The 13,186-nt window shown below is 39.7% G+C and overlaps 1 protein-coding gene across 5 annotated transcripts in view; it reads right to left on the bottom strand.

Moving 5' to 3' along the window:
* Nucleotides 1–13,186, bottom strand: part of LOC105809167 (schwannomin-interacting protein 1) — an 886,964-nt gene that overhangs the window by 74,845 nt on the left and 798,933 nt on the right. Inside the window, exon 1 of one of the 5 annotated variants that reach the window (XM_012642925.1) lies at nucleotides 7,792–8,145. The exons of the other annotated variants lie outside the window; for them this stretch is intronic. Coding sequence (XP_012498379.1) covers nucleotides 7,792–7,821 — 30 coding nt within the window. The 5' untranslated portion in view covers nucleotides 7,822–8,145. Of the gene's footprint in view, nucleotides 1–7,791; nucleotides 8,146–13,186 lie in introns of those variants that run through there. 5 annotated transcript variants of the gene reach the window in all.

Below are 13,186 nucleotides of genomic sequence, written 5' to 3' on the forward strand. Positions count from 1 at the left end.
GATTCTCTAATGAATAGTATACAAAGACAAGTGATAGAACATCTTCTCCTGAAACACGAATGTAAGGTCTTGCAGGACAGTCCCCAGTGGTGGTAATATTACTTTGCACCCCGACTAAAGAAGCTCAGCACACAGATAGGCTCCTCAGCCCAGTGCTTTCCAGACAGAGCTGTCATGAGGGCTTGTGCCAGCTTAAGATATCTGACAGTTTCCCATCAGATGTGATAGGACTGATCCTTGATGCTCTCCAGAGTTTTTCTACTCAAAGTGTGTTCTCTGACCAGAGCATCGATAGCACCTGGGAGCTTACTATAATAGAAATGCAAACTCTCAGGTCCCATTCAAGACCTACTGAATCAGAAACTGCATTTTAAAAAATAGATCTCTAAGATTTGGGGGGCATCTTAAATTTTAGAAGCATTGCTCTAAAACTTAAAAAAATTCATTACAAAAATCCATTATCCTTCTATTTCAAACCATATTTCCAGGCAGGGTGGCAAGACCCCGACTTCAGATGGTTGGGATCAATACTGTAATTAATTTCATTTCCAAGAGGTTCAAATGAATACAGGAAATGAAAAAACAAAACCAAGCACCATCTCAGCAGAGACTTGACTTGAATGTAGTGCCCGGCGGTTTGGCAGTGGCCGTGCAAACGGGGAGAACAGGCGCTCCATGCTTCCCACAGGGATCGTCTCTGGTTCCTCCTCTGCTGCTGCTTTCTCTAAAGTGACCTGTCCAGGCATAGATGGGCCCAAGCACTAATGTTCTCCCTTAGAAAACGTACTCATAGCCACTTAGAATCCCTGAGGTTGAAAGAGGCCTTTTGCTACCCTCCTGCCCTGAAATTCAAGGACTGGAATGGAGAGCTTCAGTTCCTGTTGAGCCATGATCTGAATTGCAAGGCAGATTGCACACATAAGCTGATGCTTTTAAATGATCATTACCAGCCACTGGTGGAAATTATTGACTCTGAGAACACTGACCACATTACTGAGAAATCACTTATGCATTATCAAAAGCTTTCTCTTTTCATAGACAGAAACTCAATTTCATCCTGATTAACCCTTCAGCCTCCTACTGCTTTCTCCTCAGCCTTAATGTCCATTTTCCATATGCTAGATTTATAATTGCTTTCCAAATAAATTTTTTTTTCTTCTGTGCAAAGTTCATCTACATTTGATTTGCTTTTAGGTTAAGGTATTCTGATCACCAGAAAAGCCATGGAAATATGCAGGTGATTTTTAAACGTACTTTTCAGTTTTAAAAATTAAGTTAATAACATTAGGAGTGTTGGCCAGGGTAGGTGGCAGTGTTGGGAGTAGACGGAGTTTCAAATGTTTTCCCACATCAAAAAGACTGAGGGCCATGGTTGTAAATCTTTCTGCCCAACTAAAAACTGAGCACAAGAAACTCAGCTGAGGTCACTCTGATGGCTTCCAAGTGGGACCAATTTTAATGCCCTCATTATGTTCTCTGTGTGTTCTTTCCCCGTTAATGGCTCTCCTACACTGATTGTCACTAGGCCTTTCTGATTGTTATTTTCTTTTGAATTCAAGTAGTTTTGTCAAATTACTTTCTATTTCAGGAAGCTTGGCAGTTTCTGAAGCTTCTATATAGTACTCAGGGGAATACTAAGTACATCAAGATTTCAAATTTTCCCTTGGTATAGAGAATATAAATAAACAATGGGATGTGGCTCTATTAATGTTGAACTCCTATATGTGAAACTGTGATTGGTTACCCAAGACTTTATATATACACATACACATGAATGTGGGGTCTCTGCTTGCAAAACGGCATCGAGGCAGTGATATGTCCCAAAGAGATGCCTCCATTTCCTTCCCATGCCCTCCCACCATCCTTTCCGAAAGAAAATACTAGACCTTTGGCTTAAAATATGTCTTACATATTTATTTGTTAAAATCACTTGAAGTCTAAATCATGAAGTTTGAGGCCCCAAGTGCTACTTCAAATAAGAATGATGTGCTTGCACTAAATTTCTATTTCAAATCAAGCCCATAATGAAGCCCTGTTAATTTTCTTTTCCATTTGGGGCACTTATCACTGTGCTCCTTTTGTGGTAAAGCATATAAATTGTTATAAATTTTCAGATGTCTTGGCTAAAAACAAATGCAGATGAATTCACATCCAAAATTATTCTCTTAATTTTTAAGGCTACCATCTCCTCAGAAAATGATAACTGTATCTTGACAAGGCAGAACACAACTGTACTTTAAACAGGCAAAACAATGAGGACAAAGTACTCTTCAGCATTATTAACTACGGAAAAAAATTTTCCCCATCAAAAAAAAATTAATAAATCCATTAATAAATAAGACAGAAAATTGTTTCATGGAACTTATACTTAAAAGCCTGTATCAAATAGTGCATTGAAATGCTTTGCAATTCCCTTTTCCATTCCAATATCCTTTTCCCTGCTGTGGATGAAACCAGGCTTACATTGGGTGGAATCATCAATGAACTCAAATTTGAGACCTTGTTTTCTCATTCACAGGAAGAAGGGATTGGAAAATGAGCCCTCACTTAGCCTGGTGTCCACAGGAATAGAATATATTTCCTTTCCTTTGTTAACCATTAAATAACTCACTAGAATCTAGGCATGAAGAGCTATTTACTACTTTCTCTACCAAGAATCTTAAGAATATCTTGGTGTACTGCTTAAATTGATACACTCCCTAGTTTTATCATTTGAAACCAATATAGGGTGTCTTTTATTTCACGTGCTGGGTATGACACTTCAACTAGGCTGAAACATTTTGCTCCAGAAAAATTTGGTGTCCCACAAGGCAACAAAATTATCCCTCTATATGGCAAAGGGATGTCTTAAAATTTTGCAAAATTCAATATATTAAGAAAGGCAGTTTGGGGATGAGTACTGGCAAAGCACTTGGGGACAGACCACGAGGTTCACCTTGGGAAAATTCTCTCGATGAAGAAGTAGGCATGGAGGTATTTTCTTAATGCACTGTCTTTGGGAAGGGTGGGATGTCCATGCATTCCACTCATTCATTCATTTTGTTCCTTGCACTGCATCCCCTATTCTGGAACGTGGGATGTTTGAAGTGCTGGCGACTGGCCAAGAGACTCAGAAGCCAGGAACACGGACTGCTGGGATCAGCTTCACCAACTCGCTGTAGCAATGCACAGATCTGAGCTTCTGTCTGGAGTTATGTTGGGAAACTCTGATCCTGGGGACTCAGAACAACACTGACTGTAGAAAATACAATTCAGTACAACAAATATTTATTGAACAGAAACTCCGTGTATAAGGCAGGGCTTGTGGAAATTAAAATAAAGTCCTTGTCTTCAAGAAGCCTGTTGTCTAATGGAGAGACAGATCTATATATTAACAGCTATAAATGGATTCGAATAGAAGTAAAAACAAAGTGTATTGAGAAGGAGAAATTTGGACTAGGGGAAGAGAGGAGAAAGTTTTCCAAAGGAGGTGGCATTTGAACTGTGAAAGCTGCATTAGCCCACAGGAGGTGGAAGCAGGTGGTGTGTGGGTAGCAGACATCCCAGCCTGAGGCACCATAGCAAAGAAGAAGAACTGATGGCTTGTGGAGGAAAGAATGGAGGGTCTGGAGGGAGAGGCTTTTCTGAGAGATCACTTCTTGGTTAGGCCTTGAATGCCGTACAAAGGGGTCTGGAATTTATCCTAAGGGACGTGGGGAAGCACTAAAGATTTCTGACCATGCTTCTCATGACCAGGTGTGTGTCGAAAGGAGTCTTTATGCTCCCAAGGGAGGAAAAAGATGAGAGTCGTTTACACAGCATTTTACTTTTTCTCTTTCAAGTCTCCATTCCCACAGCAGCTAAGAACCTGACAGTGTTATCTGTATCTGGGGCTGGGGCGTCAGAAGGGCCTTTAAGCAACGGCAAGAAAGGGATGAAAGCATGTCATTGTTTTTATATGCACACTTATCCCAAAACCTAACTGCAGGAAAAGGGGGAAAATATTTAGGAGATTCTAAGCAAAATGGACCCGTTGACCTAAACTTGTGCTTTTAAGTTAACAGTATTTCTAAGCTCACTATCAAAAACCATTTAGAAGAATTTGGCCCCTTGAAGGCTGCCAGGCCTAAAGCTGCCGGCAGGGTTCTTTCCTGAAGAGATTGGCTTCCTCCCAAGACTGGAAAATGGACGTCGCTAGCTCCATCTCCTAACAGGGCCACGACTGAAAATGACAACACATGCCTCTTTGCTAACGTGAATCCTGTGAGGGAGAAAAGTACACCAAGATGATGACAATGTGAGAACCTTTAAAAACAAAACAAACAACCACGAAAAATTCTGCATGACTATTTCCCTCTGTTCATTCTTCCTTGGCTTAAGTTGTTCAAAGCTCAGTGTATACAAATACTTGCTCAATCAGGGGTGTTCAAGCTCTTGGTAGGAGCAAAACCCTCTTTTTCAAAACAATCATCTATCTGAGAAAGCAATATACAAGAATCAATTGTATTTCTATACATTAGCATCACACACAAACAATTATATTTATATATTAGCAATTGGGAAATGAGGTGAGGCATGGTTTTCCTGGGCCCCTTAACAATCCTCACTGAACCCCTGATGTACTCAGAAGAAACAGTGGCAAGAGAAAGGTGGCTCTTAATTGATAACTGACTGATTTATGCAGAAAAGTGGCCGGACCTGCCAACTCACATGCCAGAATGTTAACCTGGAAAACCCCCATTTCACAGACAAGAAAACTAACAAGAAACAAGGGGATAACCTGACCCAGGTACAATGAAAACAGTGCAGGTTGATGGTGGGGGGAGGGGAAGGAGTAGGACTGAAAGTCATAATACAAGAAACCATGATGCTATAGTATTTACGATACCTTTTTTCTTGGTCAGTTTTATATTTGGTGGGCATATCCATCTATGTTACTAGAGGACCTATTCTAAGCACTGGGAAAGCAGACCAAACAAAGAGAAAACTCCCTGCCCTCACGGAGCTTATATGGAGTGAGGGAGACAGAAAATTGACAAATAATTAGTAAAATATGTACTATGATAGATGGTGATAAATGCTAAGTATAAAAATAAACCAGGGAAGTGTAACTAGGATAGAACTGGTGAGCTGGAAGTTTATGAGTGAGTCCAGAGAAAGCCTTCCCAAGAAGTGAGATTTGTACACAGAATTGAAGAAAGTGAGAGAGTGAGCTGTGGGGGTAGGGTGGCCAGGGAAAATATAGGATACCTGGTTGAATGTGAATTTCAGATAAACAGTGGACAATCTTTTAGTATAAATATGTCCAGAACACTGCAGGTTATATGCTAAGTCTGGCAAATACATGGGGGTGAGGGCTGCATGCCAGGCACAAAACAGGGGTGCATGGCCAGCCTAGCATGGTGGGAAGGCAGTGAAGGAAGCAGGAATGTAGGTGACTAGTCCAAGAGGAAACAGGGACCAGCTGATGTAAGGCCCTGTGGGCCCTGTGGGGACTTGTGGGAGGCTTTTACTTGCAGAAGGATGATGAACTCTTGAAAAATTCTGAGATATGGGACAGGATCTGACTTCAGTTTTAAAAGCTCATTCTGGACACTGCTGAAAATAGACCGTGGGGTGGGGGCAAGTACAGGAGCAGGTACCAGTTAAAAGGCCATTATTGCTGTGATGATGATGATAGTAATAATACTAGTAATATGCATCTATATGTGCATATAATTTGGGGGAAATGGCCCCTGAAGCCCCATTCATAAACTCTCCATTAAGAAATTTTGGTACACATCATTTATGGGAGGAAGGGAATCAGTCCTCTGAATAAATTCTATCAACTCACTAAAAATACCAACCTAAGGAATTAGCTTTAACCACTGCACTGTCATTCTTAAAAAATAAATAAATAAGCCCTTGTCAAAAAAAGGGGAAATTCCTGAAAAACATCAAACTGTACATATCACCAGTGACTAAGAACACATCAAGCTGACTTAAAGAAACCACCTTTTCTAATCCAATCGCATGTGGTGCCAGCTGGATTCTAAAGCTAAGGTTTCTAAGAGGGATTAAGATTTGGCTTCAAGGTTAATGTTTCTGTTTTTGCTGAGCTATGTATAAAGAGCGAGCACTTCAAAGGAACACACATACGAAGGTAGTTCTACTATAAAACCCCATGGACATACAGAATCTATTGACTATTGTTATCTGCCTAATACTCTTAATTTTATTGTGGAAATAAGCAATAAATACTTCAAAACTATTAAGCACACAATGACACTGTTATATATTGTAGTTCATATAAAATAAAATCAATCTATCTTTGTTCGGAAGAAGCAGTAAACTAACATAACCCCTCCTCTCCAGATGAAATTGCTGATATTATACCGATTTTCGACCTACAAAAACAATGATATCATGTTCAACCTAATGAAAAGATATAGGGAATAATCTTATAGTACCTTGCCTTTCAAAAAATAAATAGCTTATCTGAAAAGAGAAGAAAAATCATTTTTATTATTATAGTAATTCAATCACTTGGAACCTTGCCATACATAGATTAGCTCTCCATAGAGGACTGACATTCCCCACCCTTGAGCTTCATATTATGTGTAAGTGAAGTGTTTGTTGTTTTCTCAGCATCTCTGACCCCTTTCTCATGGAAAGAATACCTGTGAAGCATGAATCTTGCTATTTAAGATCTATGGCCCCAAACACACTATAAAATGAAAATACTATAAAACAAGCCTACAAGTACAAAGGTCTAGTTATTAAGCAGAGAAAAAGTGTATAAATACATTTTATAGGCACACTTAGCTGAGAAACCACTGCCTGGAGTTTTGTGAAGTGTACTATTCTGCCTGCACCTGTTTGGCACTGTGAAATCCGACCATATTAGAGAAACACCTGCTTGTCCCAGGTAATCGACCTCACACAAGGAAGAACCATTGTTAAGTTAGAAAATTGGTCTCTTAGAGCTTCTAAACTCAGTCAGTTGAGTAATATCCCAATAACTATTCCAGGATTTGAACTAGCCATGCCTGCTCCTGCAAAGAGTAATTTCTCTGAGAACATTCTTGCTGTTTATAGCAAGGATACTTTCAACCCTGCCTCAATAGTCCAAGTCCTATGAAGGAGTTACTAAACACTCTAGGGCTGATGTTTTGAAATTGCTTAACTATTCAGTTCTTAAGTCCAGCTAGCACATTAGCACACAGATGAATATGCATTATTAAAATTTTTCTATTTGGGGTTTTGAGGCATGTTTCTCACTAACCATTTAAAACATACTAGTAAAAATAAGTTTGGAAAGACATACCAGTGCAACTTTAAATGGCAAGTGCGTACTGGCTGATTTTTGAAGATTTCTAAGATCATCAATCATGACTTCCTATATACATAATTTCTTAAAGACACTCCAAAAAACTGGATGTGAAGCAACTTGCATCCTATACAATGAGCAAAAATCACATTTTTCAATGTTATCGATGTGAAATTCCAACCAGATTTTCCTTTGAATCCCCTTAGATTCAAATTACAGTTCAAAGCAGTTCCTCTTATTTGCCCAGACACACAGAATGTGCAAAGCACAGATCATCTCTCCGAATTTCAACAAATGCTTTAAAGGCCAAGGAAGCAGCGTTTTCTGCCCCATTACTCCCCAGAAAACCTAATTACAATTCAGATACTGTTTGTGATGAAGGCCGGGAGCCCAGGATGGCAAAATCCCTCAGACATCCGGAAAGAGGCAACCTGCTGCTTTGCAAGAGGAAGGCCTCCTCTCCCAAAGGATGCCGGCCTCAAAATCAGGCTTTTAAATCTTACCTGATACGAGCAGTTCTCCTGATGTACCATCTCAGTGCATCCTAGGGCGCAGACCCCAAAGCAGGACTGCTCAGCGAGGCTGCGGAGGGAAAGCGCGGAGCATCCACGGGCAGGCGGAGAGAACGCCTTGGTCAGGCAGGGGCTCCCCGCAGATTAAAATGGATGCTGTTTCGCTGATCAACCTGCGCAGTGGCACTGCCTGTGTCGGGAGGCGCGCAGCGAGCCGAGCTGCTCTCTCTCCAGTCCTCGCAAGCCAGCGAGGCAGGCTTACGAACATGGAGCTAGGACCGGCGGGGGAGGGGGCGCGCTCATCACCGGCACAATCAGCCAATTATATTATCGGCACAAAGAAAAGGATCAGTCTGGAGCTGGTGTGACCTTCTGGTGGTTTATGAAGGCAGTTAACTGATGTGGAAACATTCTAGTCCTCATTAACGAGAAAAAGGCCAGCAAGGGAGGGAGAGAGAGAAAGAGAGACAGACACAAATCAATGTTGCAGCTGAACATTTCTAACCTCCGGCATCATCCTTCCTGCCCACTAATGCTGCTTGGTTGGTGCTTATTAAAAAAAGAGGCCTTAAAGATAATTTTAAAACTTTTAACATGTTGAAGGGAAAACAGCCCACTCTGAATATTGACATTGCAAGGATGTTTTCTGTGTTGAGTTTTTGAAGTGTTCGTCAACTTTATAACTAAAAGGATGGGGCTTCACCCTTTAAAAATATTATTCTGTAATTCTTTAAATTCCCCACTTATTTTTGGCTCTTACGTGCTTTTTAAGTCAAACAGAAATAAGATGGAATAATCGTTCCTATAAGTTTTTTAGGGAGAAAGCTTATTAAAATATCAAAGTCAGTATAATTTATTTCATGAAAACTAAACTCTCGATTGCAAGTTATTTTGCAAGTAAGTCTTTGTACATATGTGTTACCCAGTGCTGTGACCTGAATGTATAGACATGCCCAATACAGCAGATAGAATCCTTGAAGCAGACCATCCTATCTAAGAGACGGTAACAAAGAATTCTGGACTTGCAGTTAATAATCAAAGGAAACACAAGTTGGATGGTACACGTTCCTGGAAAAAATTTCTGAGTGACAGCTCTAGGATTTTAGGATGTATAAAAAGAAAAACCTGGCCTGTAAATTCCTCAGGCTAATTTAATGAGAAAATTATGGGGAAAAAATAAAATTTCCTTATCTACATTCCTCAGTCACCACAGGCAATTGGTTTTGTTGTTTCTTAATAAAATGGCCCTGAGCACATAAATGGTACTTAACAAAAGTTTGACTGACTTTAAACCACCAAATTTATTTTAAAAAATCAACAGGGATATTTTAGTATCTCTCTCTTTTCTCAAAAACTCCTCCTATTATCAATAACCACATAATCTTCACTATACTCTTGATAGAGAAAAACAAGTACTTTTTGCTTGAGTGAAAGCAACACATTTGACAAGTTTTCACATCAAGCACTCTCTTAAGCAATGGTGAGAGTTTGTGTTAGGAATATTTGGTAATGTATTTTTAATTTTATAAAAAGTCTGTTTCTTGGGAAGAGAAAAACCTATTTTTATAAATATTCTTTTTTTTTTCTTGAGATAGGGTCTCCCTCTGTCACCCAGGCTGGAGTGCAACGGCATCATCATAGCTCACTGCAACCTCAAACTCCTGGGCTCAAGTGATCCTCCTGCTTCAGCCTCCATAGTAGTTGGTACTACAGGTGCACGCCACCATGCCTGGCTAATTTTTCTATTTTTTGTAGAGATGGGGTTCTCACTCTTGCTCAGGCTGGTCTCAAACTCCTGACCTCAAGCAATCCTTCCGCGTTGGCATCCCAAAGTGCTAGGATTACAGGTGTGAGCCACCACGCCCAGCCAATAGTCTTAAAAACGCCTGCTACCTTAATTCAACTCCATCGATACACTCACATTTCAGCCTTCCTAGTTGGGAGAATGAAAAGATGGCAGGGAAAACTCAACTCCTGGTGTTCTCACTGGCTCCGACTTCAGCACTGGGTTCACAGGAAAAGTGCTCTGGAGATATACCCTGCAGCTCTCCGCCCTTCTCCCTCCAGTAAAGAAGAGAGGTGGGGCACGCAACATGTGCAGGATTTCTAGGTCTGCTCATTGGCCAGGGGCACAATGAAAGCGTGATGAATGAAGCACAAGCCTGGGTTAAGTAACAAGTCTTCTTAAATATAAAGATGAAGAAAAGAAGATAGAAACTTTTCAGGGAAAGTAAGCAATAAACAATAAATCTTTCCCAAACTCCTTCCTTCTCTATTGCTACTCCACACGGCACAGACACAGAGACTTCTGCAGGGAGTGCCTTGCTATAACAACCATCAAAATGAAGGTTCTGGAATTCTAAGTATGAGCAAGGAAAGGTAGGCCAAAGGAAAAGTTCCTTCTGCAAGGTAGCAGATAAGATGAAATGGAAATCTTATGTTTAATATAGGAGGCACAATCCCAACTTTCCAAGAGACAACAGCTCTAACTTCAAAGGCTGTTAGAACTTTACTCAAGTTACTACCTTGACAATCTCTGACCTTATGACTCAAGAACATGCTTCCACGCTGTACAGAGCTTAAAAAGCTGCTTCCTAGTCTCTGTTCTTTTCTGAACACTGAAGACTTTGGGATATATTACATAAGCTGCTAAAGACTTTTGTCATGTGTTGTTAAAAAAAAAGTCTAAACATGATCCCACTCTTCACAGTTGCTGTTCCATAAATAGGGGAAGTGACTCAGAGGTGGCTCTGGGGAGAACACATTTCTGACAATTGTATCCCAAACCCTGTCAAAAACCCTCCCAAGAGGCATAAACAAGATGAAAAAAGGAATATATCAAGCAAGCTTCTCTTTATAGTCATTCATTGGAAGGGACTTTGTGTTACAATTTAAATTATGATTTGCTGGTACAGAGAACTTTAAACAGAAACCAGCTGTTCCAAGAACATTTAAGCTAGAATAATTTACCAAACTGCAGTAACATTTGTTGTTTTTGACTAAAAAATATTGACGAACTTTTAATTTCAAGCACAGTCTTTGTAACATAGAGATTCTTTATTTCTTCTTAGGTTTTCATAGCTTCCCTTCCCATGAAAAGTACTGAGTTTCAGATTTAGATGGGATCTCAAGAACTCATTTAGATCATTTAATCTGACACTGTTATTTTCCAGATATGAAAACTGACACCTAAGAAAGTTGTGATATGCCCATCAACAACAAAAAGGGCAGCAAAGGAAGGAAAATAAAGAAACAAACATGATTTTCTGGGTTCATACCAAATGCGTACGTTCCATATAAAACAATCCTGCTATGGTCTGAATGTTTATGTCCCCTCAAAATTCATACGTTGAAACCTAATCACCACTCTGATAGTATTAGCCCTCGTGAATGGGATTAGTACCCTTAGAAAAGAGGCCCCAGAGAGCTGCCTTGCCCTTCTACCAAGTGAGGACACAGTGAGAAGATGCCACCTATGAACCAGGAAACAAGATCTCACCAGACATTGAATCTGCCAGTGTCTCAATCTTGGACTTCCCAGTCTCCAAAACTATGAGAAGTAAATTTCTGTGGTTTATAAGCTACCCAGTTTCTCATATTTTGTTATAGCAACCTTAATGTACCATTACAAATGCTGAATGAGGGCCCACTAAATTTGGAGAAATAAACTCTGTTGAGCGAAAGTAGCCTGGCCTTCAAATCAAAATCCATCATAAAGGAAAAGTGAGATTGCAGTCGAGTTCTACCTAAATCTGAATCCAAAATATGTTTTAAAGGAAGAAAAATTAAAAATATTCTTGGATTAAGATATTGTTCCTGTTTCTGCCACCATACAAACTACTGTGTCTTTAAATCCAAAAAGGATTTTTTTCAGTTGTTACAATTAGTAGCAACAGAATGAGGGGTGTTTTTGGACAATAAATATAGTGGTAAAAAGTCACATCCACAAACCATCTGAGCATATAGCTTCAAAAGTGAATAATTAGGGTCAGGAACTGACGTGGAGGGAGCAAGGGAACTTTCCGGCTTACGCTGTATGAGTTAAGTGTTTGGCTTACATAGGTGTATACATTTGTCAAGATACATTGAATAAAACATCCAAGATATATACATTTCACTGCATATAAAATTTACATCAAAAGAATAAATAAGGGTTAGTTAAATTTTGAACTAATGATATGCAGACTGTAATATTTAGGGGGCTGCTCACTGATGTCTGCACCTTACTTTGAAACGTATCAGATAAATGTGAGGGATCGATGGGTAGAGGGAAGCTGTGACAAAGCACGTCTAGTAAACATCCGTTGTGGGATCGAGGTGGCACATAACTGGGTATTTGTGAAAAAAAATTCCATTTGAAAATGTTCACAATGAAATGTGAAAAAGTGAAGTACCAGGGATGGGGATGATGAGCAGGAAAGTCACTGTCTTAAGCAGTAGCTTTTTAAGCTTTTCCTCAGGATGCTAGGGAAAGCAAATGGACCTATCATACAGCTTTTAGTGGTGCTTCTTTACAGGGCAATGAAAGAAAAGGATTTGTAAGAAAAATTAATCCCATGGACATCAGGGAAAACTAGGTCCTTGAATGCCCCACCCAAAGGAGAATTAATTATCCCTACAGGTTGAGTATCCCTTATCCAAAACACTTGGGACCAAAAGTGCTTTGGATTTGGGAATTTTTGGATTCTGGAATATCTGCATTTACATAATGAGATATCTTGGGGATGGGACCCACATCTAAACATGGGATTCATTTGTTTCATATACACCTTATACAGACATAACCTAATGGTAATTTTATGCATTATTTTAAATAATTTTGTGCACAAGATGAAATTTAGACTTCATTTTGACTGTGATCTATCACATGAGATCAGATGTGGAATTTTCCACCTGTGGTGTCATATCGGCGCTCAAACATTTTCACATTTTGGAGCATTTTGGATTTCAGATTTTACAATTGGGGATTCTCAACCTTTAGTGTTTGCACAAAACACAATTGGCATCATCTATGACAACACAAATCTTTGAAAATGCTTCATAATTTACAAAGAACTTTTCCCAACCTCTCCCTTGATTCTTAAATCTTGTAGTTGAAACAAACTCCTACTACGTGCCATGTAAAATAGTGTTTCTGCCCTCACGGAGTTTGGTAAGAGAAATAAGGCAGTACACAAATGGCAGTACATGATGAAGAATGAGTTAAGTGCCTCTAAAGAGACTTGTTTGCTCACTAGAAATTCAGGTGAAGAGAATGCTTGGCTAAGGTGAACCAGGGACTGCAATAATCTTGCGCATTTGGTTGTTCACTTCTTTAATGTCTGTCTTTTGTAGATCTAGATTAATGTAAGTTTCCTTAGAACTTGGATCCTGGTTAGCCTACTCT

Source organism: Propithecus coquereli, unplaced genomic scaffold, assembly GCF_000956105.1.
Source record: "Propithecus coquereli isolate 6110/MARCELLA unplaced genomic scaffold, Pcoq_1.0 Scaffold19, whole genome shotgun sequence".
Taxonomy (NCBI): Eukaryota; Metazoa; Chordata; class Mammalia; order Primates; family Indriidae; genus Propithecus; species Propithecus coquereli.